Here is a 26,096-nt window from a genome sequence, read left to right as displayed (position 1 = left end):
AATGTGGTTTCACAACTGTGGTTAATGTAAACCATAACATTGTAAAACTGATGTAAAATTGAGACATTCGCCAGTGTATCCTTATATGAAGGACATACTTGAGCCCGCACACCAACGCCACGGTTTCTCAAATACATGGTAAATTTCTCCCATTAAAATCAATAGGAAATGGTTTTACTACAGTCAAACAGTGTGGATTTTTTATGTGGAAATTGGTACGGTTTCCGCTTTGAAAAAACGTATGGTTAAAAGGAGTTATTCTGGATTAGAAAAATAGAGCAAATTTCTTGCTAAAAACAGCACCACACTTGTCCTAAGGTTGTGTGTGGTATTGCAGCTCAGTACCATTGAAGTAAATGGAGCCAAGTTGTAATACCACACACAGCCCGAGGACAGGTGTGGTGCTGTTTTTGGAAGAAATTAGCTCTGTTTTTTCTATGCCTGGATAATCCCTTCAAAGAGAATCTGACAGCGGTTTCCCCTGCACTAACCCCAATACACAGGGTTATAGAGGGAGATTTATCGAACGCTTTTTTTTTTTTCATTTTTTAAAAGGCCTCTGAAAAAATGAAAGAATCGATCTGATTGGTTGCTATGGGCAACAGGTTTTGATAAATCTCCCTCATAGTGTAGGTGAACCAGATTAAAATGGTGCTTCATCTTGCTGCAAATTTGGAGATAGACCTAAAAATGAGTATTTCACAGTATTTTTCTAAAGTATCACGGTATATATTTTTTTTACATTGAGACTTGCATTGAGGTGGCGTAGCGGAACTAAATGGGCTTTTGGAACTAAATGATCTGAACACTGGGGCAGTGGAGTACCCTTTTAAATAGATGTAAAAAACAACCCTACAGCTGTTGCAAAACTACAACTCCCAGCATGTTGGACTATATAGTAGTATATAGTATAGGTCAGTGTTTTTACCCAACTAGGGGTGCCTCCAGCTGTTGCAAAACTACTACTCCCAGCATGCCCGGACAGCCGTTGGCTGTCCGGGCATGCTGGGAGTTGTAGTTTTGCAACAGCTGGAGGGCCTCAACAGCTGGAGGGCCTACTGTAGGTATAGTATATTATACAGACCCCTGTCCATCCCAGATCCCTGACTCACCTTCCCAGTTGCTGCAGGGACCGTCCAGGGAGGGTGGTCCGGGCCATCCATCCTTCCTGTACTGTCAGGTGGCATTCCGGGTGGAGGGTGAACTGGTCTGGCCTGTCCTTCTTCTCCGGGGGTCCTTTTCACCACTCCGGGCAGGCGCCGGTCTAGTAACGCTGCATAGACGCCGCTGCGCAGTGGCGTCCGTGCGCAGAGATGCACCTGACGTCACGGCGTAGCGGCGTCTATGCAGCGTACTAGGCCGGAGCCTGCCCGGAGTGGAGAAGAGGACCCCCGGAGAAGGAGGACAGCCCGGACCGGTTCACCCTCCACCCGGAATGCCGCCAGACACTACAGGAAGGATGGATGGCCCGGACCACCTCCATTACGGGTAAGTTAATTTTTTTTTATTGACTCGGAGGGGCCTGACCGGTATAGCGGTATGGGCAAAAATCCATACCGTGGGAGAAAAAGAAACCGGTATCTGGTTCATACCGGTATACCGCCAAGCACTAGTTTGTTCTGATTCTTGAAAAGATTGTAGCACAGTGATCTTATGGACAAATAAGTGTTATTTTATTGTAATAAATGTGGATTGTCCATAAGATCACTGTGCTACAATCTTTTCATGAATCAGAACAAACCCGGTGCCCCCCCGAGAGTATATCCAGGAGAAGCAACATTTACCTTGCAACTGCTGGAGGTCTGGAGGTGGGATGGAGAAGCTGGCCGGCACGAGGGGAGCTACCATTCTGGAGAGCTCTCCTCGGTGAAGTAAGTGGCAGAGCATTGCTAGCTACTGTGTAAAGGAAACAAAGTGTTTGTGGAGAAGGGTTGTCCGCTGTCCATATTTTTTTCTTCAGTACAATATTTTCACCATACAATGGTCCAGAAAACGTGACCCCCTATTCCACATACAATGCTACAGACAGTCCAGATCTGCAAAACGTGTCAATTGTTCGAAGAACTGACCAATCAGAATGGACATTTCACTGGTAACCCCTGTATTACTGAAGTGCATGCACTGACTGACTGTCTGTTAAGTTTTACAATCGGTTTCCCTCCAGTTCTTTTTCTACAATGCTGGAGGGAAAGCTGGCAGACATATGTGAAGTTGGCCTTCCCAATGTGTACCTGATGTTATTTAAATCAACTGGTGCCAGAAAGTTAAGCAGATTTGTAAATTACTTCTATTAAAAAATCTTAATCCTTCCAGTACTTATCATCTGCTGTATGCTACAAAGGAAGTTCTTTTCTTTTTTAATTTATTATCTGTCTGACCACAGTGCTTTCTGCTGACACCTCTGTCCCTGTCAGGAACTGCCCAAAGCAGGAGAGGATATAGATATATATATTCTATGGAGATTTGCTCCTACTCTGGACAGTTCCTGACATGGTCAGAAGTGTCAGCAGAGAGCACAGTGGTCAGACAGAAAAGAAAGGGCTACTCCAGTAGTACCCCTTTAAGAAGCTAAAATATCCTGACTGCTCTCTGTCAGGTTCTTGTAGTAGATTATTGGAAGCAAGAAAAATGGGCATGCGTAAGGATCTGCGCGACAAGGGCCAGATAGTGACATCTGTGTCAGAGCATCTTCAAAACAGCAGGTCTTTGGGGTGTTCAGATCCGCTTTAAAAATGCCCCCCCCCCCCTGCACTATATAATCGTGTAATGTCCCAGTACAGAACATAGTCCTGTACTACACTTAGGCCCTGTCAGGTTGAGTCCCTCAGTGACCTGGGGGCTCTCCTGCAGTGTCTCCTCTGCTGTTAGTACAATGTTATTTATTGTAATAGGTATATAGTCAGTATGCTAATGTATAGACCAGGGGTCTCAAACTCAAATTATTGCATGCGCCCCTTACATATAATGCTCCCATCATGCACCCCTCACTTATAATGCTCCCATCATGTGCCCCTCACATAAAATGCCCCCTTCATGTACCCCTCACATATGCCCACATCATACACCCCTCACATATGCCCCCATCATGCGTCCCTCACTTGCCCACATTATGCGCCCCTCACATATGCCCCCATCATGCGTCCCTCACTTGCCCACATCATGCGCCCCTCACATATAATGCCCCCATCATATGTCCCTCACATATAATGCCCCCTTCATGTACCCCTCACATATGCCCACATCATACAACCCTCACATATGCCCTCATCATGCGTCCCTCACATATGCCCACATCATGCACCCCTCACATATAATGCCCCCATCATGCACCCCTCACATATAATGCTCCTCATCATCCACCAGCAACACCCCCACCAGCAGTAGCAGCCCCATCATCCACCAGCAACCCCCCCCCCCCCCCCACGACGCACACACAGACAGGCACAGACTGACAGACACACACACACACACTGAATGCCTGAAGAAGTCACCTACCCTGCACCCGGAACTGCGTGTTCCTGAGCGTCGGGCAATACAAATTGCACATCCATGGTGCAGGCCGGGAGTTTGAGACCCCTGGTATAGACAGCATGAAGGACCTTTTGAAGGACTAATGTAATTGTCTAAAGGACATAATCTGGTCGTGGACTCTCATTTCACTGCCTAGCCATTGGGATAGGGTAGATATCGTTTGGGTGGTTCCATATAGGGATCGACCGATTATCGGTTTGGCCGATATTATCGGCCGATAATCATGACTTTGGACATTATCGATATCAGCAATTACCTTGCCGATAATGCCCCGCCCCCCGGCCAGAGACTACCGCTGCCCCATTGCCTCCCCCCATCCTCTGCTCACATACCGCCCGGCTGCCCCAGTGCCTCTCCCCATCCTCTGCCCACATACCGCCCGGCTGCCTCATTGCCTCTCCCCATCCTCTGCCCACATACCGCCGCCGCCCCATCGCCTCCCCCCATCCCCGATGTTATAATTGCCTGTTTCCGGGTTCCGCGTTCCTTCTGGCTCCTGCGCTGTTGCTGTGCGCTGCGCAATGATGAGTGACGTTACAGCGACACAGTGACAGCGCAGGACGCCGACGGAGCCAGAAGTATCGCGGACCCCCCCGGGAACAGGTAATTATAACACCGGGGATGGGGGGAGGCGATGGGGCGGCGGCGGTATGTGGGCAGAGGATGGGGGGGGAGGTGATGGGGTGGTGGTGGTATGTGGGTAGAGAATGGGGCTGGGGTCGATGGGGCAACTGTGGTGGTGAGACTCAGGACCCGGGGACAGGCAGGGGGAGAGAAGTGAGCGGGCGACGGCGGCGGTCTCAAGCACCGCTAAAGCCGCTGCAGTTCATTGATTTAAAGCGCCCGCAACGGCCTGTGCCCCGCCGAGAGGGTTGAAATAGCCGATAACGTATACCGGAATATTGGTGTGATGGTCAACACGTGCTATCTGGCCAGCGAGCCGGGGCCCCATACAGGAGATTGCAGGGGGCCCCAGCGGTCGGACCCCCCGCGATCTGAAACTTATACCCTATCCTTAGAATAGGGGATACGTTTTTCACCACCGGACTACGCCTTTAACATCAATCAGTGGTGGTACAAGTCGCAGTATAGCCCTGGCCTAAAGCCTTTTTATGTCTAATCCTCCCATCAGACTATGTTGGTGTTATCAGATGTTACATTTTCCTTAGATTAAACTACAAGATGAGTCAGTGGAACATGTCTCATTACCTTCTGTACGGCGGTGCTGCCCTTACATGTACTTTAATGTGGTGAAAAGGTAAAACCCAACTGTATTGCCTGGAGACTGTCTGAACACCATTCATTCTTTTGCAGCGTACATGTCCTGGTTTGTTGTCTTCAGTCTTACATAAGTAATACTTTCTCATGGGAAACAAAATTCTTTGAGATAATTCATAATTGTGACCTGCTTCACATATTCTATTATAGTAAGTAGTCAATTAGTGTGTATTATTTTTCTTAAAGTGTACCTGTCAGACCCCCCCCCCCCCTAAAAAAAAATAAAGCACAGTGTTTCCCAACCAGGGTGCCTCCAGCTGTTGCAAAACTACAACTCCCAGCATGCCCGGACAGCCTTTGGCTGTCCGGGCATGCTGGGAGTTGTAGTTTTGCAACAGCTGGAGGCACCCTGGTTGGGAAACACTGGTATAGTAACTAATGATCTTGTATGTATCGGGACCCCCAGAGTCCTAGATGAGTGTTTATCTGTATGGGGAGATGCCAGTTTTTACATTCAGGTATGATGGAGTTTGTGACTGAGCCTCCAATGCAGATGTGAATGCAGCCTAAGGGTACGTTGACACGCGCGGATTTTTTAGCGGGTTTTCCGCTGCGTATTTGAAAGTGTCCGCAGCCGATTTTCTGCGGCGGAATGTACACTGTGGATAATCCGCCGCAAGCCCCATTGAAGTCAGTAGGGACTGTGGCGGATTTTCCGCAGCGTAGATTCCGCGGCGGAAAATCTGCTGCGGACAGCTGAGAAGAGCCCGCCCACTTTCAAATACACAGCGGAAAACCCGCTAAAAAAAATCCGCGCGTGTGAACGTACCCTTAGAAGGTGTTCACACACTCAGGATCCGCTGCAGATCTTACAAGACAATTCTTATGTACTTTTGACTGCTTTGTCAAATCTGCAACTGCGGATTTTACAACTGCTGATCCGCAATTGTAAATTTGAAAACACCGTTACGGTAGGGTCCCACATACTGTATTTTGCTGCATATTTTCTGCAGCTGATTTTGCTCCCTATTGACTTTAATTGGTAGGAAAATACACAGCAGCAAATACGCTGCCAAATACGGCACATGTGACCCTACCCTTAGGGTACGTATACACGAGCGGACCCACAGCGTATTTTACGCAGCAGATCCGCCGCTGAAGGACCAGTGCATGGTGGCTTTATCTGTGCCTGCTCGGAGCAGCAACACGCCCCTACTAGCAGACACACTGCGATGTGCGAGTCGCAGCACGCATGCGCAGTATACTGGCACATCGCGGCAGCTCTCGGCGTAGCTCATGGAGCAGCAGGAGCTGCCGTGATGTATGCGAGTACACTGCCCATGCGTGGCAACTCCCACATAGTAGTGTGTCTGCTTGTAGCGGCGTATTGCGTAAAAACGGCGTATTGCGTAAAATACTCTGTGGGTCCGCTCGTGTAAACTCACCCTTAGGCTATTCACATTTGCGTTTATGCTCTATCACAGCGTCTGTTTCATCTCTGTGTGCACGCTGTGTCATTAGCATGATGCGGTTGCGCTCACGGACGTGATGACGAAGTCGGGCGAGGACAGGATTCTCGCGACGATCATATGACATGTGCCGAGAATGGAGACTTAGCCGGAAGCTACACTAGTATTCCAGAAATGAATGGCTGATAGTGAGGGTGTATAAGGGCGGCACATCATAGAGCAGATTATCCCCTGAGGAAGACATGAAAACGTGCATTCGGGGCCATTGCATGCACCAGCTGAGTATGGTGTCAGGTTCTGAGGAACCCTTTACCCTACATTGGATACCTGATATTACTTAGGTAACACGGGGTAATTTACTGCTATATCCCGATTGGGGAGTATTATTAATATAGTACTTTATCAGCCAGTCTTTTTGTACAATTATGTATTTTTGGTATCTGAATGTATATGATTAAAGGGGTTATCCAGCATAAGGTGATTTTAGTAGGTACCTGGCAGGCAGTAATGGACATGCTTAGGAAGGATCTGCGCTTGTCTTGGGGCTAAATGGCTATGTCATGAGATTACCATAATACTGTGGCTAGCTTTTTGTGAACTGGTATGTCCTGTTTGACTTTTTTCATTTTTTTTTTTTTTTTTACTACAAATCCAATACCACAATTCCATTTTCCTCCCTCCCACACATCACACATCAGCCACCCCACCCATTGAAACATAAATGAGCTGCATCCATTCAAAAGACCTGTGGTTTTCAATGAGGGTGCCTACAGGTTTTGCATTAGTTGCAGATTGATCTCTCTCCCACCAAGCGATCCCTCTACCCATTGAAGCAGACAGGCTCTCTGTCATCAGCTGACTAGTGATGTCAGGTCTCAGCCGCATTGCAACCTGGTAAAAATCTGAGACAACAGTCATTTTGTATGCTGATTAAAAATAAAAATTGGAGTGAAAATCACAGAAGAATTGTGAGAAAACCATCACACACACAGGTACAGGCACTATATTATGAACTACACTAACTTTACAGCCCATGTAGCATAGTCAAATAAAAAAAATTCCTGGAATACCCCTTTAATCCGTCTTCTCACCCAGAGTGGATCATTATTATATTTACCTTTTTTATATGTAATTGATTGTACTTTGGTCCACACGCAATATCTTGCTAGGCCTCTGTATTTTATATACATTCTTTTTAATGGTAATTAATAAAGAGTGATTTTAATACTATCCCTTAATGGGTTTTGGATTTTCTATTTTTCAGAACTTTTTTTTTTCCCAGTTCGATCCTGCTAAATTAGTGTTTCCCAACCAGGGTGCCTCCAGCTGTTGCAAAACTACAACTCCCAGCATGCCCGGACAGCCTTTGGCTGTCCGGGCATGCTGGGAGTTGTAGTTTTGCAACAGCTGGAGGCGCCCTGGTTGGGAAACACTGTGCTAAATAATATATATAAATATATATTTACGGTTTATTGTATTTTATAATTCTGTTTAATTTGGCACAGCACCTGTTCACTAGGATTAGGAGTCCGTATGTGGAACATTATTATAGCAGTGTTTCCCAACCAGGGTGTCTCCAGCTGTTGCTAAACTACAACTCCCAGCATGCCCGTACAGCCTTTGGCTGTCCGGGCATGCTGGGAGTTGTAGTTTTGCAACAGCTGGAGGCGCCCTGGTTGGGAAACACTGTGCTAAATAAACAGAGACCAGAGGGAAACCTCCGTTTTCTGGCACCAAAGATGGGAACCAGGCCATAGCCAGTTAATGCACAGATCTAATAATAATGTTCCTCTCTGTATAATGCACAGATCTAATAATAATGTTCCTCTCTGTATAATGCACAGAGGCTTGTACATTTATTGGCCGATCACTAGTCATTTTGGTGGGATTGACCTGCTAAGTAATCTTAATCACGGCTCATGGTCGAGGAGCAGATAATCCGGCATCATTACAGCAATTGTGGCGATTTCTATGTTCTTTTTTTACTGGTGTAATGGGAAATGTATATTCAGTGTTGGGATATGTGTATTTTTATTTTATTTCATTTCATTGTATTTATTTTTGCAAAGCTACAAAATGATAAAAAAAAACAAAAAACGGTAGTTTTGGTGTGGCTACATATAAAAAACAATTGAAAATGAATTTTTGCTGCAGTTTTATGCACGTTCATCTTTACAAAACATATATAGGGGGAGATTTATCAAAACCTGTGGAGAGGCAAAGTTGACCGGTTGCCAATAGCAACCAATCAGATCGCTTCTTTCATTTTTCACAGGCCTTGTTAAGAATGTAAGAAGAGAGTTGATTGGTTGCTATGGGCAACTGGGCAACTTTGCCTCTCCACAGGTTTTGATCAATCTCCCCCATATACCTTCCTGTACCATTTATTTTTAGCAGTGGGCACAGTACCATCCTATGGTATATTAGAGCATAGTACCAATGAGGTACAATTTAGGGTACTGTACCACCGAGGCTGCTGTGTCATTTCAGTGCACTGTCATTGCGGCTTAGGCTGGGTTCCCATTACGTTTTTCCCCATACGGGAGCGCATACGGCAGGGGAGAGCTAAAAACTTGCGCTCCCGTATGCCTTTCTATGCGTCCCGTATGTCATTCATTTCAATGAGCCGACCGCAGTGAAACGTTCGGTCCGGTCGGCTCATTTTTGCCCCGTATGCGCTTTTTCCCTTCGCCTAAAACCGTGGTTGACCACGGTTTTAGGTCCGGTTGTAAAAGCGCATATGGGGCAAAAATGAGCCGACCGGACCGAACGTTTCACTGCGGTCGGCTCATTGAAATGAATTACATACGGAACGCATAGAAAGGCATACAGGAGCGCAAGTTTTTAGCTCTCCCCTGCCGTATGCGCTCCCGTATGGGGGAAAACGTAATGGGAACCCAGCCTTACGCGGTTATTGAATTTGCAGACCTATGTAGGACGCTTGATAGTGTGAACTTTGTGCAAAGTGTCAGGGCAAGGTGCGTCATCAATCAACTTATTGGGGTCAGATAAAGGTATTGGGGAAAAAAGACATATTGGGGGGAATGTATCATACTGTTTACCTTGCTTTTTTGGTGTAAATTTGTTTCATGTGTTGTCGCAGCCGGTTTGCATGTGACTTTTCAGTTAGAGCATTTTAAAAACAAAACCACATTCGGGTCTTGTGTTTTTTTTGCAGTTGTTAGTGATTTATCAAGTGTGGATTTTGGTAGAAAGTTGTAAATGATGTGCACGTGGCCTCTTTTAGATTCTAACTCAGACCAAGTCCCACCAGCTGTACAGAAGCATCTGAACTGGCGGCGTGCTGCAGAAAAAAGCAAGTTTTCGAACACAAAACCACATTTTAGAACAATAGCTGGTGTTAAAAATGACTTAGTTGCGCATGCGAAAATCTGCCACAAAAAAATATTCAAGTACGTTTTAAAGGGGTTACATAGTTACATAGTTACATAGTTAGTACGGTCGAAAAAAGACATATGTCCATCAAGTTCAACCAGGGAATTAAGGGGTAGGGGTGTGGCGCGATATTGGGGAAGGGATGAGATTTTATATTTCTTCATAAGCATTAATCTTATTTTGTTCCAGGAATGTATCTAATCCTGTTTTAAAGCTGTTAATTGTTCCTGCTGTGACCAGTTCCTGAGGTAGACTGTTCCATAAGTTCACAGTTCTCATGGTAAAGAAGGCGTGTCGCCCCTTGAGACTAAACTTTTTCTTCTCCAGACGGAGGGAGTGCCCCCTCGTCCTTTGGGGGGGTTTAACCTGGAACAGTTTTTCTCCATATTTTTTGTATGGGCCATTAATATACTTATATACGTTTATCATATCCCCCCTTAAACGTCTCTTCTCAAGACTAAACAATTGTAACTCCTTTAATCGCTCCTCATAGCTAAGATGTTCCATTCCCCATATTAGTTTAGTCGCGCGTCTCTGCACCCTTTCCAACTCCGCAGTGTCCCTTTTATGGACAGGTGCCCAAAACTGAACAGCATATTCCAGGTAAGGCCGTAAGGCTGGGTTGTCCAGTGAAAGACAACTTATCCCCTATCCACACGATCTTCTGAACGGGACTTCAGCTCTCTAAGAGGAGTTTGTGCTGCAGATGGCATCATTCATTTCTATGGAAGTGCAAAGGATGCTAAAGAACTGACCCCTGTGATCAGACACTTATCCCCTATTCTGTGAACAGGTTGTAAGTTGTCTTTAACTGAAAAACCCCTTTAAGCATATGGCATTAACTCAGGTGACAGTTGGCCTCTGTTCCCTCGCTCAGTCAGTGTCCCAACACTCAGGCCCCCACCGATCAACTAGTTATCCCGTATTATGTAGAGAGGGGATAAGGTTTAATGTTGGGATAACCCCTTTAAAGGGGTACTCCGCTGGAAAAAAATGTTTAAATCAATTGGTGCCAAAAAGTTAAACAGATTTGTAAATTACTTCTATTAAAAAATGTTAATCCTTTCAGTACTTATAAGTTTCTACATGCTCCAGAGGAAATTCTTTTATTTTTGAATTACCTTTTTGAATTACCTGTCTGACCACAGTGCTCTCTGCTGACACCTTTGTCAATTTTAGTAAACCTCTCTGCTCTGGACAGTTCCTGAAATTAACAGAGGTGTCAGCAAAGAGCACTGTGGTCAGACAGAAAGGAAATTCAAAAAGAAAAGAATTTCCTGTGGAGCATACAGAAGCCTATGAATACTAGAAGGATTAAATGGGGACTGTCAGATACAAAAACTTTTGATATGTTGTAAAGCATGCAAATCCAATAGGTTTTGCTATTGCTTTCATTAGAAAATTTTCAGCATTTCATACTGAAAAAGCCAAACAAACAACTGCCCCCCTGCATGCTTGGACACATACTAGTCCTGCTGTGTCCATGAGTCATCACCTATGTCATGGACACACTTCCTTGATTGACAGCTATGATCGCAGGGCTCACGGCTGGAGGAAAAATCCTCCCACTGTCATCTTGTGTCCCGCTACTGTCAGTGAGGACAAGCTGGGAGTTGTAGTTTTGATAATGCTAGGGGAGATGTGAGCAGACAGCAAACTGAGGGAGGGGCGGAGACCTGCACAGTGAGGCCACGCCCCCTCCCTTTGAGAGGAATTCAGACTAGTGAGCTAAATTAAAAGTGTAATAAAAATAAATAAAGGCGCTAGACACATACAAATGACATGTACATGGTCAGGATTAGGTACTGAGCGATATATTAAAAAAATGTTTTATTGTTGGATCAGACGGGTTCGCTTTAAGATTTTTTTAATAGAAGTAATTTACAAATCTGTTTAACTTTGTCATCAGTTGATTTAAATAAAGTATTTTTTCCAGTGGAGTACCCCTTTAAATAAAGTTCACATTCTCCAGCAGTGCTATCCAGGTATGTTCTTTCCTCTGCAGACTGAGGGGATAACTGTTCTGATAACAAAGCTAGTGCTTGTCTGTTCTGCGGACTTGGTCTCTTCATTGTCTAGGAAACACACCACTTGCTAAAGTTTTTTTTTTTTTTTATATTTAAAGGGGCTTTCTGGAAGTCAAATATTTAATGGTTTATTGGTGGCAGTCGCTCTGTCAGATTTGACAGCATGAATAGTAGTGTGATTATCTGTGGTGTGATGGATCTGGCACTGCATGGTGGCTTCTGTTATGAATAGACTGAACAGGAGCCATGATGCAGATGTGAACATGTTCTTGCCACATGGTCTCTCTCTTTTACCTCCCACTGTTTCTTTTCTCTTGTTTTGTTTGGCTAAAAAAACTGGTTTTCTTGGTTAAACTGGTTTTGTCGCTGATAATCCAGTAAGACTAGAGTTCTTATTTCCCAACTGTTCATGTGTATAGACAAGTAATGCACTATGTTTATTGTGCTAATACATCTTATTTTGGGTTTAATTTAACTTTTAGCACTTCTTATAGTGTTTTTCTTTCTTAATATGTTTCAGAAAATCTATCCACAATGGGAGAAATAGAAGGCACGTACCGTGTAATACAGACTCCAGGGGCCCGTCTAGGTGCCCAAAGAACCACTGGAATCAGTACACTAGAGCCAGGACAGACCCTCAGCATGGCTCTCTCCTCTTCACCTACCAAGGCCACAAAGCAGGATTTATGCTCATCTGTATTACTTCTGGATGATACCTTGCTTCCCGTCGAAGTAGGGGTATGTTTTTCTATAATATATATTCTATGTTTCATTCATTTGTCACGTTCTTTAAAGGGTTACTCCACTGCCCCAGCGTTCAGAACATTTTGTTTCCGAACGCTGGGGGCAGGCTGCGGGTATCGTGATGTCATGGCCACACCCCCTCAATGCAAGTCTATGGGAGGGGGCGTGGCGACTGCCACGCCCCCTCCCATAGACTTGCATTGAGGTGGCATGACGTCACGATCCCCGCAGCCAGCGTTTGGAACAAAATGTTGCGAGCGCTAGGGCAGAGGAGTACCCCTTTAGAGTAATAAACTGAACAAGCAATAGATTTTATGTCTGACTGACGGCATGCCTCGTATTGGGTAAAATACAGTCTCTTTATGGTCAGAGGTGTCTGCAGTAAGGTACATAAGACTGGATCATTTTCTTCCTTCTCCAGCATGAGGTATACTACAGTAAATTTCTCTTGTATGGAAGTTGGATACAGTGTCCAAATCTTCATCCATGGTCAGTAGAGATGAGCGAAGTTACAGTGATTCGATTCGTCACAGACCTCGCGGCCCGGCGCTTGCTGACTTTAGCCTGCATAAATTACTTCAGCTTTCAGGTGCTCCGGTGGGCTGGAAAAGGAGGATACCGTCCTAGGAGAGATGAAAAACGAAGAACTCCAGCTCTGTATAGATCAATGTGCCATCTTTATTCACTGGACGCTACATGGATCACAGGTAAAACAGGATGTGACGCGTTTCGGCCAGGTGCTGGCCTTACTCATACCTTACATATGAATAAGGCCAGCACCTGGCCGAAACGCGTCACATCCTGTTTTACCTGTGATCCATGTAGCGTCAGTGAATAAAGATGGCACATTGATCTTTACAGAGCTGGAGTTCTTCATTTTTCAGCTTTCAAGTCTCTAGGTGCAGTCCGTGCCCTCCTCCATGCTCTTGTCGTGGGCTTGGGGCGAGCTGATTCGCATTTTCCTTTTGCAGTCCCGGGAGAGAGTCTCCAGCACACCGGAGAACCTGAAAGCTGAACTAATTTATGTAGGCTAAAGTCAGCAACTGCCGAGCCGAGAAGTTTGTGACAAATCGAATTACTGTAACTTCGCTCATCTTCAATGGTCAGTATCATAGTACTGTCAGTGCTTTTCTGAGCTCATACACCCATGTACCAGTAATTTCAGTCAACTCCATAGACATCAGCAATGCATATTCTGAGCATTTCTTCCCATTCCTTTTAGCGATTAGTGGGGTTTATTGTAGATGGTCTTCTTATATCTCTTCTCTCCTGAACAGAAGTTAGAGTTACAGCAGCTATTTTTAGGAGTTCGGAGTCCATTATTTTGTCAGAAACAACTAGGCTACACAGAAATGCAAACTGGGTTCTCCTTAGACTAGGTTTTCATAGAGGTTTTTTTCTGGTGTTTTCTGAAATACTGCCGTTGCAGTTTTGCGTTGCTGCGCTGCTCCCACTGGCTGCTACTTGGCAGCTTTTAAACAGCTGTCAGTGGCAGGTGGGCAGGGGGAGTGGGTCCTCATGACTATTAAGCTCACATAATGGAGAAGACTACTGTGCAGCGCTCTGTGTCCCTGACGTTCATCAGCTTTGTGTCCTGGAAATTCATCACAATATCTGGGGAACCGATGACCAGAACGATTATTCACGTATTCAAAGCATCCCTGTCATTTGGGAAAACTTTCGACATGTTGTCCAGACATATCAAAAGTTTAGATCACACTAGGTCTCACTCCTGAGACCCTCTGGGATTGCAGGTTACAGCCAGGGGAATTTTTCTAAATGACAGTATTGCCTAAATAATAATTCTTATCATCGTCTCTGTCACTAGGTTATGCTGCTCACACATAGGGCGGCATAGACTTAATGACAGAATCTTTTTAAAACGTCAGGGTAAAATCCTAACAAAGCCACCATCTGTCGTGCCATATACAGTGACCCCCCGACTTATGATGGCCCCGACATATGATCATTTCAACATATGATGGCCTCTCAGAGCCCATCGTATGTTGAAGGCAGCATCGACATATGATGCTGCTGTGTGTCGGGGCCATCGTACAAACAGCTATCTGACAGCGCTGACAACTTCAGCAACTGACAGATAGTTGTATAATGTGCCCGTGTGCCCCGTTCTGCCTCCTGTTACTCACATGCTGTCCTGCTAACTCCCGCAGGCTTCCACTGTGAGCTCCGTGTAAGCCCCCCCCCCCCCCCAGTGCAGCTATAGCCAATAGCCTGTAGCATCTTGCTGCAGGCATCCAATAAGCTGCTGGCTGCCCTCCCCTTCCTTTCCTATAGAGCTGTGGTCGGCAGGATCGTAATGGAGGACATTCTGTCCCCCCTGAAGGTATTTAAAGAACTGTACAGTACTGTATGCAATGTCACACATCACATACAATACATATACACACTATACACCCCATACATCAATGTTTCCCTATCAGTGTGCCTCCAGCTGTTGCAAAACTATAACTCCCAGCATGCCCAGACAGTCAATGGCTGTACATGCATGCTGGGAGTTATAGTTGTGCAACAGCTGGAGGCACCCTGGTTTGTTAAACACTCCCCATACACTACACATACAATGGTCATCCCAGAACCAATTAGCAGTTTCCCATAGAGATATGTATTCAACATACAATGGTTCCGAGGCCCCAGAACCAATTACCATTTTTACATAGACATATGTACTCGACATATGATGGTTTCAACATATGATGGTTCTCCTGGAACCAATTAATATCATATGTTGAGGGACCACTGTATCAACCTGCTGTAGTCAGATTTATACTGCATTGCCTTCTAGAACTTATAGGATAGACATGGAAATAGGTATCCTTTGTGTTTTATACCAGGCCAGAAAACTCATTGCTCAATATTGGATAAGAGCGAGTCCTCCTATTGTGGATGATATGGCTACTAGTGTTTCTCTAGTTGTTTGCAGTGGGGTCCTGATAGGCTTTCATCGGCCACCCCCGTCTCTCATTTCCATAATTCCTATACTTACTGCCTCTGTATTTTGTACTAGTACTTCTGCCTTTTAATGTGACTACAGTCATTTTTTTAGTTCTGATTGATACCTGCTGTGGTTCATTAACTCTTTATGTACAAATTTATTTACTTAGTAAAGTGCCTTAGTAATGTTGTCCTGGATATTTGTTGCACTATTTTCCCGGCCCTTTTTATTTTATTTTTTATTATTTTTGCAAGTTTGTAACTCTTGACTTGGAGTTTTGTTGGACTTGTGGTGGTTTTGGGTTTAGGCTGTGGGGTGGGTGGTGTCATTGGGGAGGATGGTTGGTTTTTCTTTGTGTAATTTTTTGTATATTAATAATTGTTAAAATCTATTAACAACAATCTGATTTAAAAATATACAAATGAATAAATAAACCTGCTGTATTCTTCTGTGGCTTTGGGGGCCCGTCAGGCACCAGGGACCATTTTAAGTTGCTCCCTCTGCACATCCCATAGGTTCACCCATGTCCTTTTTCGGCTGGATACCAGTCACCGTACGCAGCTCGGAAGCTCCTGAGTGCTAGGATAAACCTTTATGGGCATATTATTAATGCCCTTGATCTGACCGTTTCACTTTAAGTATCACCTTGTAAGACCTACTATTATGTTGGCTTCATTGGATGACTATATTTTATCTTGATTATTGCTAGCTCCATTTCATTCTTTCATATTCACAGATTTATAGTATTTGTTAATTTCAGGGTTAGTCGTAAAGCTGCCGTGTAAGCCTGTAAAAGCGATCCCAGAGTATGTGACGGTATATGTAATAAACATCCAGATTCCTCACTAGACTCTCACCTGGCAGGAGTATAGGAATGTGTGGCTGAGAGTTCATTTGTAGTCCCTATTGTCCCAGCGGCACACCCTGCCTGCTGATATCTCCCGTCACACCCACAGGAGCCAATATGTGTTGTTGGTTAAACCCCAAGGTCTCGTTTACACTAACGAAATTCAGGCTGTATCCAAACTTGTCAGGTATTCTACATTAAGTGCTGACTTGAATCAGGCTCCCATTGATGGGATTTTATTGAGGTTAATGGGATTTAATTGAGTCTGTTCTTGCAGCGTAATTTATGTGAGGAGCCCCGAATTCCCTAGAACAATTGACATGTCCATTCCTCTGTCGGAATCTGCAGGTAAAATCCCATTAAAGGGGTACTCAGGTGGAAAATATATATATATATATAATTTTTTTTTTTTTTTTTTTTTTTTTTTTTAAGTCAACTGGTGCCAGAAAGTTAAACAGATTTGTAAATTACTTCTATTAAAAAATCTTTATCCTTCCAGTACTTATAAGCTGCTATATGTCTTGTCCACAATGCTCTCTGCTGACACCTGATGCACGTATCAGGAACTGTCTAGAGCAGGAGAAAATCCTCATAGCAAACCTATGCTACTCTGGACAGTTCCTGACATGGACAGAGGTGTCAGCAGAGAGCACTGTGGACAAGACAAAAAAGAAATTCAAAAAGAAAAGAATTTCCTCTCTAGCATACAGCAGCTTATACGTACTGGAAGGATAAAGATTTTTTTAATAGAAGTAATTTACAAATCTGTTTAACTTTCTGGCACCAGTTCTCCACATGAGTACCCCTTTTAAGTCACTGTCTTTCCACTCCAAAAACCTCTGAAAGAGGTTCAGAGTGTTCCCAGCGCCAACTGATTCAGAACCACATGGACATTGCCGTCCTCATAGACTTTCTGTAGAGCGGATTCAGCCTAAAGAATGAGTGTGATCATTCTTTTGGTGACAAAATTTCAGCAACAGAATATCCACAGCTTAAATTCCGTAGTGTGCACAGTGCAGCGGAATCCTAATCTCAAGGCTTCAGTGCCCAGGGAACATTCCCCAGCAGGGTAAGGCTGTCTTCACACTCCAGAATTTCCGTGCGGAATTCCACACAGAGATTTCACAGCAGCAGAGTCCCATTGATTTCAGTGGGATTCTGCTGTGCTGTGAACATAGCAGGATTTCCGTTCTGGAAACATCCATGTCCGTTTTTTCTGCGGACTCAGTACAGAATACATTGCCATCTATGAGATGGCATATTCCCAACGGTCTTAGCCCAGCAGTCTGTGGAATATCCAGACATTAAGAGTCCATGGATATCCAGACCATCTCTTCTTATTCATCACCTCTGTTCTCATTGTTAATCAAAGAAGAGTAGGCGTGTGCAAATGGGTACGGAGGTGAATACCTGGCCAACACTGATATTTCCGATGAGAAGCCCTATCTAGGCAAGGTTTAAATTATAATTTTTTTTTTCTTACCCCTATTTAAAGGGGTACTCTGGTGAAAAACTATTTTTTTTTTTATATCAACTGGTGCCAGAAAGTTAAACAGATTTGTGAATTACTTCTATTAAAAAATCTTAATCCTTCCTGTACTTATTAGCTGCTGAATACTACAGCGGAAATTCTTTTCTTTTTTGAAACACAGAGCTGTCTGCTGACATCACGAGCACAGAGCTCTCTGCTGACATCTCTGTCCATTTTAAGAACTGTCCAGAACAGCATATGTTTGCTATGGGGATTTTCTTCCAACCTTGGCAGTTCCTAAAATGGGCAGAGATGTCAGCAGAGAGCACTGTGCTCGTGATGTCAGCAGAGAGCTCTGTGTTTCAAACAGAAAAGAATTTCCACTAGTATTCAGCAGCTAATAAGTACAGGAAGGATTAAGATTTTTTAATAGAAGTAATTTACAAATCTGTTTAACTTTCTGGCACCAGTTGATTAAATAATAATAATGTTTTCCAGTGGAGTACCCCTTTAAGCCCAGAGGGCTACAAACAGTTGGAAAGGGAGGGGGAGGAAAAGGAAAACAAAAAGGGACCACAAAGACCAACACAAAAGACAACCACAAAAACGGTAAGGAAAGGAAAGGGAGAAGAAACAAGAAAAGAGGGGAACAGGAAGAAGAAGCAGAGGGGATCTAGGAGGCTGACGATCAGAAAAACGGTTCCAGATGGAGAAGAACGAAGGAATAACGTGTATTTTTCTACTGGCTTGTTTTTGTATGCAGCCGGTGATGAATGTTATAAAGCTTTGTTTCTAGGTCCTCCAGTAGAGATCACAGTTGGCTGTATGGGTTGCAGTTGGCACGCAGATGACTGGTAAGAAAGGCGCAGTCAGGACTCCCCTGTAATCCTGTGCTGGACTACGTGTAACGACACCGAGCATCTGCTATCCTCGGGCCGGCTTTGTGTTCAATGGGAAGCAGATGGGCTGAGGATAAGCTCTCCTAACAAGCTTTGCTCTTTTTACCTCTCTATGTGTACAAATCCCTCTGCAGTAGTCGTGCCCGGACTGCCTTCCTATGCCAGACACCGTCAAGTGAAAAATATATATTTACGGTTTATTGTATTTTATAATTCTCTTTAATTTGGCACAGCACCTGTTAACTAGGATTAGTCCGTATGTGGAACATTATTATAGCAGTGTTTCCCAACCAGGGTGCCTCCAGCTGTTGCAAAACTACAACTCCCAGCATGCTCCCATGCTGGGAGTTGTAGTTTTGCAACAGCTGGAGGCACCCTGGTTGGGAAACACTATATGTTAGTATAACAGAGCCATACTATTATGTAATATGGCATTATATAGGGGGGTTTTGTCACAAATTTGCCACATAATTTTACTTGTTACATATAAGAGGTTTACAAAAGCCAATTCCTGACTATTGCACTGTATTTTCTTGTGGGTTTTCGGAGTGCAATTCGCCCGCCAACAATTCTGCCTAAGGGTCTATTCACACGGCAGAATTTCCGCTTGCGGAATTACGCCTCAAAATGAACGCCCTTAGACTTCTATGGGATTCCGCACTCCTATTCAACCTTCTGAAATTCCGCTTGTGGAATTTCCGCACAGGTTCCGCACCAATTCCGCAAGCGGAAATTCAGAAGTGTGAATGGGAGTGCGGAATCCCATAGAAGTCTATGGGCTTTAATTTGAGGCGGAAATTCTGCCATGTGAATAGACCCTTACAGCTCTGTACAACTGGTAGGTTGTTTGGCAATGTACTACAAGTGTGTATATGAGCCCTGAAGGCTTGGATATTTTGAGATTTTTCATTGCACCTGTCTCTATGGGCGCTGGGGGCTAAAAGGTGGGAAGGGGGGGGGGGGTAGCTTTTTTCCAAGAAACTTGCTTTACCTGCTCAGCGCAGCTTCCGCATACGATTAGGTTTTCTTATATGTAAAGTAACCCCAACAATGGAGCTTCTCTTTGCTTGCAGGTACCTGCTCATGGCAGGTGCTCTATAAACGTGTATATATATATATATATATATATATATATATATATATATATATATATATAGTTATAGTTACCCGTCCTCTGGGCATCTCGCAATAATACCAGATAGAACGCATACTGACAGGAACATACTCCTTGACATCCCAGTCTCGGGCCACTGACACATTTTAGTCATTTCACTCTGACGTATCACAGTTTCAGTGGAAAAGAAACATCCGCTCACATCAAAACCTAATGGCTGCCGTGTATAGAGAATAAAGAGAGAGGCCAGGTTCAGACTACGGAATTTCTGCCTGCAATTCCACTTTGAAATTGCAAGTGGAAATTCCGTTTGCTAAAATGTCTAGTGTAGTGAATGGGTTTCCGTTCACAAATTCTTACTTTGGAATTTGTGAAGCGGAATTTGTGAACGGAAAATCCGCTTGTAAATTTCCGCCTGAAGAATGGTGTTGCTCTTTCTTCAGGCGGACATCTGCACGGAACACATTACAGTCTATTGGAGACTGCAGTGTCCGCGCGGTCCTAGCGCCGACTGATTCAATCAGCGCTGGCCGCACTCGGAATCTCTGGGCGGAAATTTTCTGCCCGGAGATTTCGTAGTCTGAACCTAGCCTTAGGGAGGCAATTTCTGATATGTATTTCCCAATATACAGTGCATTGAATTAGCGACATAAGTGACAGAGAGAAAAGAGGAGGGAGATTGAGAAGCTTAGGCTAAGTTCACACGGACATTGTGCTCCCACACGTTCAGGCACAGTTTTATTTTTTATTTTTTGTTGTAGTTTTTTTTCTTTTTCTTTCTTTTCTCCACTCTCCTCCTTCCAATGGATTGAGCGATGGAGCTACCTTTACCGGAGCACGATGGCTGTGTGAATGTGCCCTTACCTCTAGAGTTGTATTGCCTTTGTAAATAAAAGGAGTAGAGTATTAAAGGGGTACTCCACTGGAAAACATATATATATATATATATATATATATATATACACATATATATATATATATATTATTTTTATTTATTTATTTTTTTAATCAACTGGTGCCAGAAAGTTAAACAGATTTTTAAATTACTTCTAATTCGAAAATCTTAATCCTTCCAGTACTTATCAGCTGCTGTATGCTAAAGAGGAAGTTTATTTCTTTTTGAATTTCCCTTCTGTCTGACCACAGTGCTCTCTGCTGACACCTCTGTCCATTTTAGGAACTTTCCATAGTAGGAGCAAATCCCCATAGCAAACCTATCCTGCTCTGGACAGTTGCTGACATGGACAGGGGTGTCGGCAGAGAGCAAGAAATTCAAAAAGAAAAGAACTTCCTCTGTAGTATAAAGCAGCTTTTTTCTTTTTCAATACAAGTAATTTACAAAACTGTTTAACTTTCTGGCACCTGTTAATTAAAAAAAAAAAATAATTCCAAAATGTGTTTTTTCTTTTTTTTGCCGAACCACCCCAAAAACAGGTCGGACTACTACTGACTCCACTGTGCCCAAAGATGATCCGGTAAATCGGTAGTTTAGCGGAGAAGAAAAATAGTGCATGCACTATATATATTTTTTTCTATGCTAAACTCCCGTCATTCCCACAGACTTGCAGATGGAGCCCGATAGCAATGTGAATGAGCTCTAGTTGTATACTGGAATTTTATTTCTATTTTTTTACACAGGCTATAAGGTTGTCTTCATCACTGCCATGCATACGGCACCCTGAGCTGCGAATAGTATAGTGCTGTTTTCACCTTTACAAGGAGAGGGGTCAGACTAGTACAGCTGCCCCTTCTTACTTTCTCCCTTATTACTATGCACATACATTTTGTAAGGATTGGTTTAATAGTCGTGTTATTGAAGCCGCTCTTCTTACTGATCTGTCCCTGCCTGTTGTGTGAGTCAGAAGGGAGGCACCTAACACCCACATAGAGTTCGAAGAAGACTTCAGGCATAGTGTACGGATCATACACTTAGCAGTCTTGGATCGCTGCCCTGCCTACAGAAGTTTTGCGCCAGGATTACACTAAGAGGGACGTTAAATTTTTGTTATGTTAAAGGGGGCACTAAGCCTATTTGCAGTGTAATGCAGTCCGTTGTTTCTTATCAGCCAGATAAGGCTCTGGAGAAATTGACTTTTCCAGCATGGAGCTGTAGCATCCCTATTCTGGGCTTATGGGCAGGAGGGCTTCCAAGGGGACGAGGGAACAAGAATCATGGCTGACCACCAGACAATAGGATTGATGCTAGTTTCCAGTTTACCACATCCTTAGCTTGTTCAATCTAATCTGTTAGTTGTATGTTATAGAGTGGGAAGAGCTGAGCTGATTTATATATATATATTGGGGGACATTTATTAAGCTGTGCTTGCAACGCAAAGCCTCTTAATTTGCACATTTTGGCACAGAAACGGCTGTTTGCTTAAATATTGCCCTTTTGCCAAGGGTTCATGCTGTTTGTGTAAAGGCTAAAAGAGGGCTCAGCCGTTATAGTTCTGGCCATTATATAACATGTATGTGGCACTTTTAGCAGCTTCATCTATAATTTTCAGTTCTCCCAGAGCTGGTGGATGGAGCCTAATGTCTATGCTGTCTGTCTATGGGGGGGGGGGGGATAGAAGGGTTCAGTTTTTTTAACAACTTCGGGGTATGATACCACCCCATAAACATTTTATATTGAGTTGCTTTATATGCAGTGCAGATAGAAGCCTTAGATGCCCGTTCCCAAATCAAACGCCACTGTGTGAGAGTGTTAGTAGTATTTAAGGCGTCCTCCAAGCGGTTCATATAGCGGTGTGATGGAGGGTCACCATCTGAGGGATACAGAAGGAGGGAATAGAAGTCAGAGAGAAGTCCCTGCATCTGAAGTCCACTACAGCACAATCGTTCAAACCTTGTGGGCTGGGACACAGCCAGGGAATTCAAAGTGGAAGACATATAATGTCTAAGTTGCAAGTAATGGAACCGTTCAGAAGAGGGGAGCTCCCTGGAAGAGACTAGCAGATCAAAGTATAAGAGGGAGCGAGAAAGAGGATCTACCACATCGTCCCAACAAAAGAGACCCCGAGAACCCCACTCCCGCACCATGCCCGAGGGTAGACCAGAGGGAAAGTCAGGATGGTAAAGGGAGGACCGCATAGGAGAAAGAGGAGAGAACAGCCTAAATTTCTGGGAGCAATACACCGACACATACCTAGAGAAAGACATGGGACCTAACAAGGGTGTCAAGGAGACAGCAGGTGGAGGGATAAACCAAAAAAAGTGTATCTGGATGTATCGGTGCTAGCCATTCCTTCTCCAATTCCATTCAGCGGCTATATGTGTTATACATAGACCACGCCGCTGAGTGCTGCAAATGGGCAGCCCAATAATATTTTGTCACGTCGGGGACCGCTAACCCCCCCCCCCCAAATAACCCGGCTAGCCAGCATAACAGACATCAGGAGGCGATGCCGCCTCCCATCACAGATAAATCGGAAGATAGCCAATTGAAAAAAATGTAGGGCAGACAACGGAACACGGATCGGCAGTGTCTCAAAAAAATCAGTTTAGGGAGAATCATCATTTTTACTGCCACTTTACGTAAAAAAAACAAGATATATTGCGGCCGCCATTTTTCCATGTGAGCGCTAAGGTCACGGAAAAGAGGAAGGAAGTTAGTAAAGTAGAGAGAAGAATAACGAGTGGTAAGATAGACACCCAGATACTTAATAGCTGTAGAGGACCATTTAAAAGAATAATTAGAACGCAGAAGAGTAGACAGAGGCGAAGGAAGATTTGGAGGAAGTGCCTCAGTTTTAGAGAGATTAACCTTATAGTCAGAGACAACCCCATGAGCATGCAGAACCCTATACAGGCTAGGGAGGGAAAGCAAAGGACAAAAGAGGGTAAGCAGGACGTCATCCGCAAATAGGCAGATCTTAAATTCCCTATCATGAAGGTTCATGCCAGTGACGTCCGGATACCCCCGAATCATGGCAGCAAGGGATTCAATGCACAATGCAAAAATCAGGGGGGGACAATGGACACCCCTGACGAGTACAGTTAAACAAAGGGAAAGTTGGAGAGGCACGCGGCATCCCGATATTGCACGCGGCACCCCGTTTGTAATCAGTCCCCGGAGCGTGTTCGCTCCGGGTCTGATTACCGACGACCACAGGGCCGGCAGCGTGTGATGTCATGCCTCCGCCCCCGTGGGGCGTCACGCTCCGCCCCTCAATGCCAGCCTGTGGTAGGGGGCGTGACAGCTATCACGCCCCCTCCCATAGGCTTGCATTGAGGGGCGGAGCGTGATGTCACACGGGGGCGGAGGAGTGACATCACACGCCGCTGGCCCCGTGGTCGTCGGTAATCAGACCCGGAGCAAACACGCTCCGGGGACTGATTATAAACAGGGTGTCGCATGCAAGATCACAGGGGTCCCCAGCGGTGGGACTTCCGCGATCAGGCATCGTATCCCCTATCCTTTGTAGAGACCCTGCAGAGTAGTCAGGAAGTTACCAGTGATGAAAAATTACTGGAGAGTGGCAAAGAGAAACTGCCACCCCAGCCTATCAAAGGCTTTTTCAGCATCCAAACTGAGAATCAAGCCCCCCCTGTTGCTCATACAGCGGCGATCTCCTATACTGGATACCGGCACGCTTTATGGCCGGTATCCAGTATGTTGCAAAATCCAGACCAGTATGTTTGGTTAAAGACAGGCGACCCCTAGTGGCAGCTATTTTCAGTTTTAATTTCTGGCGAAAATGGAAAACATTTTTTTCCATAGTTTTATATTGTAAAAAGGCATATTATAATTAGCTCTGTAACATATCAAAAGTTTTTCACCATGACAGTGCCTCTTTAAGCAGAGAATCATTAAGGCACCAGTGACAACGCCAAAGAAAGGAGGAGGAAGGAGGAAAGAAGGACAGGACATTGATCAGACCAGGAGATCAGCTCCAAGGAGGCAGTAGAGAGCATACGGACCATTGGGAGATTACCGAAAAAATTATCTATGCGCATATGCAGTTTATGGGGATGGGACTTAAAAGTAAAAGAGCGATCCGTCGGATGAATGATTGATCTGCCAGAGGTCTTATAACGAAGAGGCTGTAATGACATGCTGAAAAAGCGAGGCTAAGTGCAATTGAGCAGGGGGGGGAGGGGCAGCATTGAGGGAATGGCGATCCAGAGAGGGCGACCCCCCCCCCGATAAGACAGGCCAAAGTAGGAGATGTATGAAGCTTGGCAAGGAACTTGCACAAAAAGGGGATCTGGGAGGAGTTGGGTGCATAGATATTACAAAGAAGCTAAGCACCCCCCAGCATACCCTCCACAACCACATAATGCCCCAGAGGATCAACATGGGCGGAGGAAACCTGAAGCGGACAAGATCTAGAAATAAGAACAGCAACCCCAGCCACCTTCCAATCAGAAGTAGCAGAAAATACATGAGGATAAAGATGGTTGAGATTTTGGAAAGAGCCAGAACGGTCAAAGTGTGTCTCCTGAAGGAAAACAATATCGTCCCGCAGTGCAATTAACTCCTGCTGCAAAAGGCGCCGTTTAGGAGCGGGAGGAGTTAAGGCCCTTAACATTCAAGGAGACACACTTAACCATTGTGATGGAGAAAAAGGAAACACAACAAATAAAGGGGTATACTCACTCAGGACCTCAGGTGCACCGCTCGGGACCGGGAGAGACAAGAACAGCCAATCAAACCTCAGCATACCACAGAGGTGGAGAAGAGCAAAGCGTAGGTACCTAGAAGGGATCAAGATAAGCACAGGGAGAAAAACAAGAGGGGAACAAAAGGACAAGCACAACATGCTACAAAAAGACAGGACATAAGAAAGCAAAACACAAAAACAACAATTTAAAAAATAAACCATTGGCCTAGAAGCCAACGAAAAGGCCAGAACCATGGGAGAGAACAGGGAATACAAAAACCCCAAAAACATCCAATCCGTTGAGATGGAATCTTTTCTATTAAATCTATATATTATTCTGCTTAGTGATTCCTGCTTTTTTATGTGATGTAAATAGAATAACCAGCATTTTAATGGTGGCCGATTCCCTTTACTCGCTCTTCAGAAGTGTATCTCATTTCTTAACCCCTTGGTCCCTTGCTTGCATGTGACTTGTGATTTACTGCAGTCAAACATTTCTCACATCATGGCAGGAGTTGTACTTTTTATCCAAGGTGATAAGCTAGAAGTGTATAGCCTTAAGGTGTGATTAGACGTTCTAAAGTTTTTTCCCCGAACAGTAAATTGCTTGCTGCCCTTGTAAACTATGCTCTGGGGCTGCGGCAGGAAGCAACTGTGATTTCAATAGCTGCTCAATTGCTTCCTGCTTGGTTGCATCCAGTATTGAGGGGATGGGAGGGAGATGATCCACACCCAGATAGCAAGAGGAAGATGTAATGCGATTGTCTCTGGCAAGAAACGAGTGTCCTGGGATGACTGCAGAGTTTTCGGCTTTCACACAC

The 26,096-nt window shown here is 44.5% G+C and overlaps 1 protein-coding gene across 13 annotated transcripts in view; it reads left to right on the top strand.

Moving 5' to 3' along the window:
- Positions 1 to 26,096, top strand: part of FARP2 (FERM, ARH/RhoGEF and pleckstrin domain protein 2) — a 147,364-nt gene that overhangs the window by 4,690 nt on the left and 116,578 nt on the right. For 12 of the 13 annotated variants that reach the window (XR_008891063.1, XR_008891062.1, XR_008891064.1 and 9 more), the window contains exon 2: positions 12,162 to 12,379. Coding sequence is in view for 9 of the 13 variants with exons in the window: in XM_056564720.1 (XP_056420695.1) it covers positions 12,176 to 12,379 (204 nt within the window). In the remaining 4 variants the exon portion in view is untranslated. Of the gene's footprint in view, positions 1 to 11,550; positions 11,600 to 12,161; positions 12,380 to 26,096 lie in introns of all 13 variants that reach the window. The other variant, XM_056564719.1, reaches the window with a different exon arrangement.

The sequence above is a fragment of the Hyla sarda genome, chromosome 3, assembly GCF_029499605.1.
Source record: "Hyla sarda isolate aHylSar1 chromosome 3, aHylSar1.hap1, whole genome shotgun sequence".
NCBI classification, from domain to species: Eukaryota; Metazoa; Chordata; class Amphibia; order Anura; family Hylidae; genus Hyla; species Hyla sarda.
Note: the sequence above shows the minus strand (reverse complement) of the source record. Positions and strands in the feature narration are given on the sequence as shown.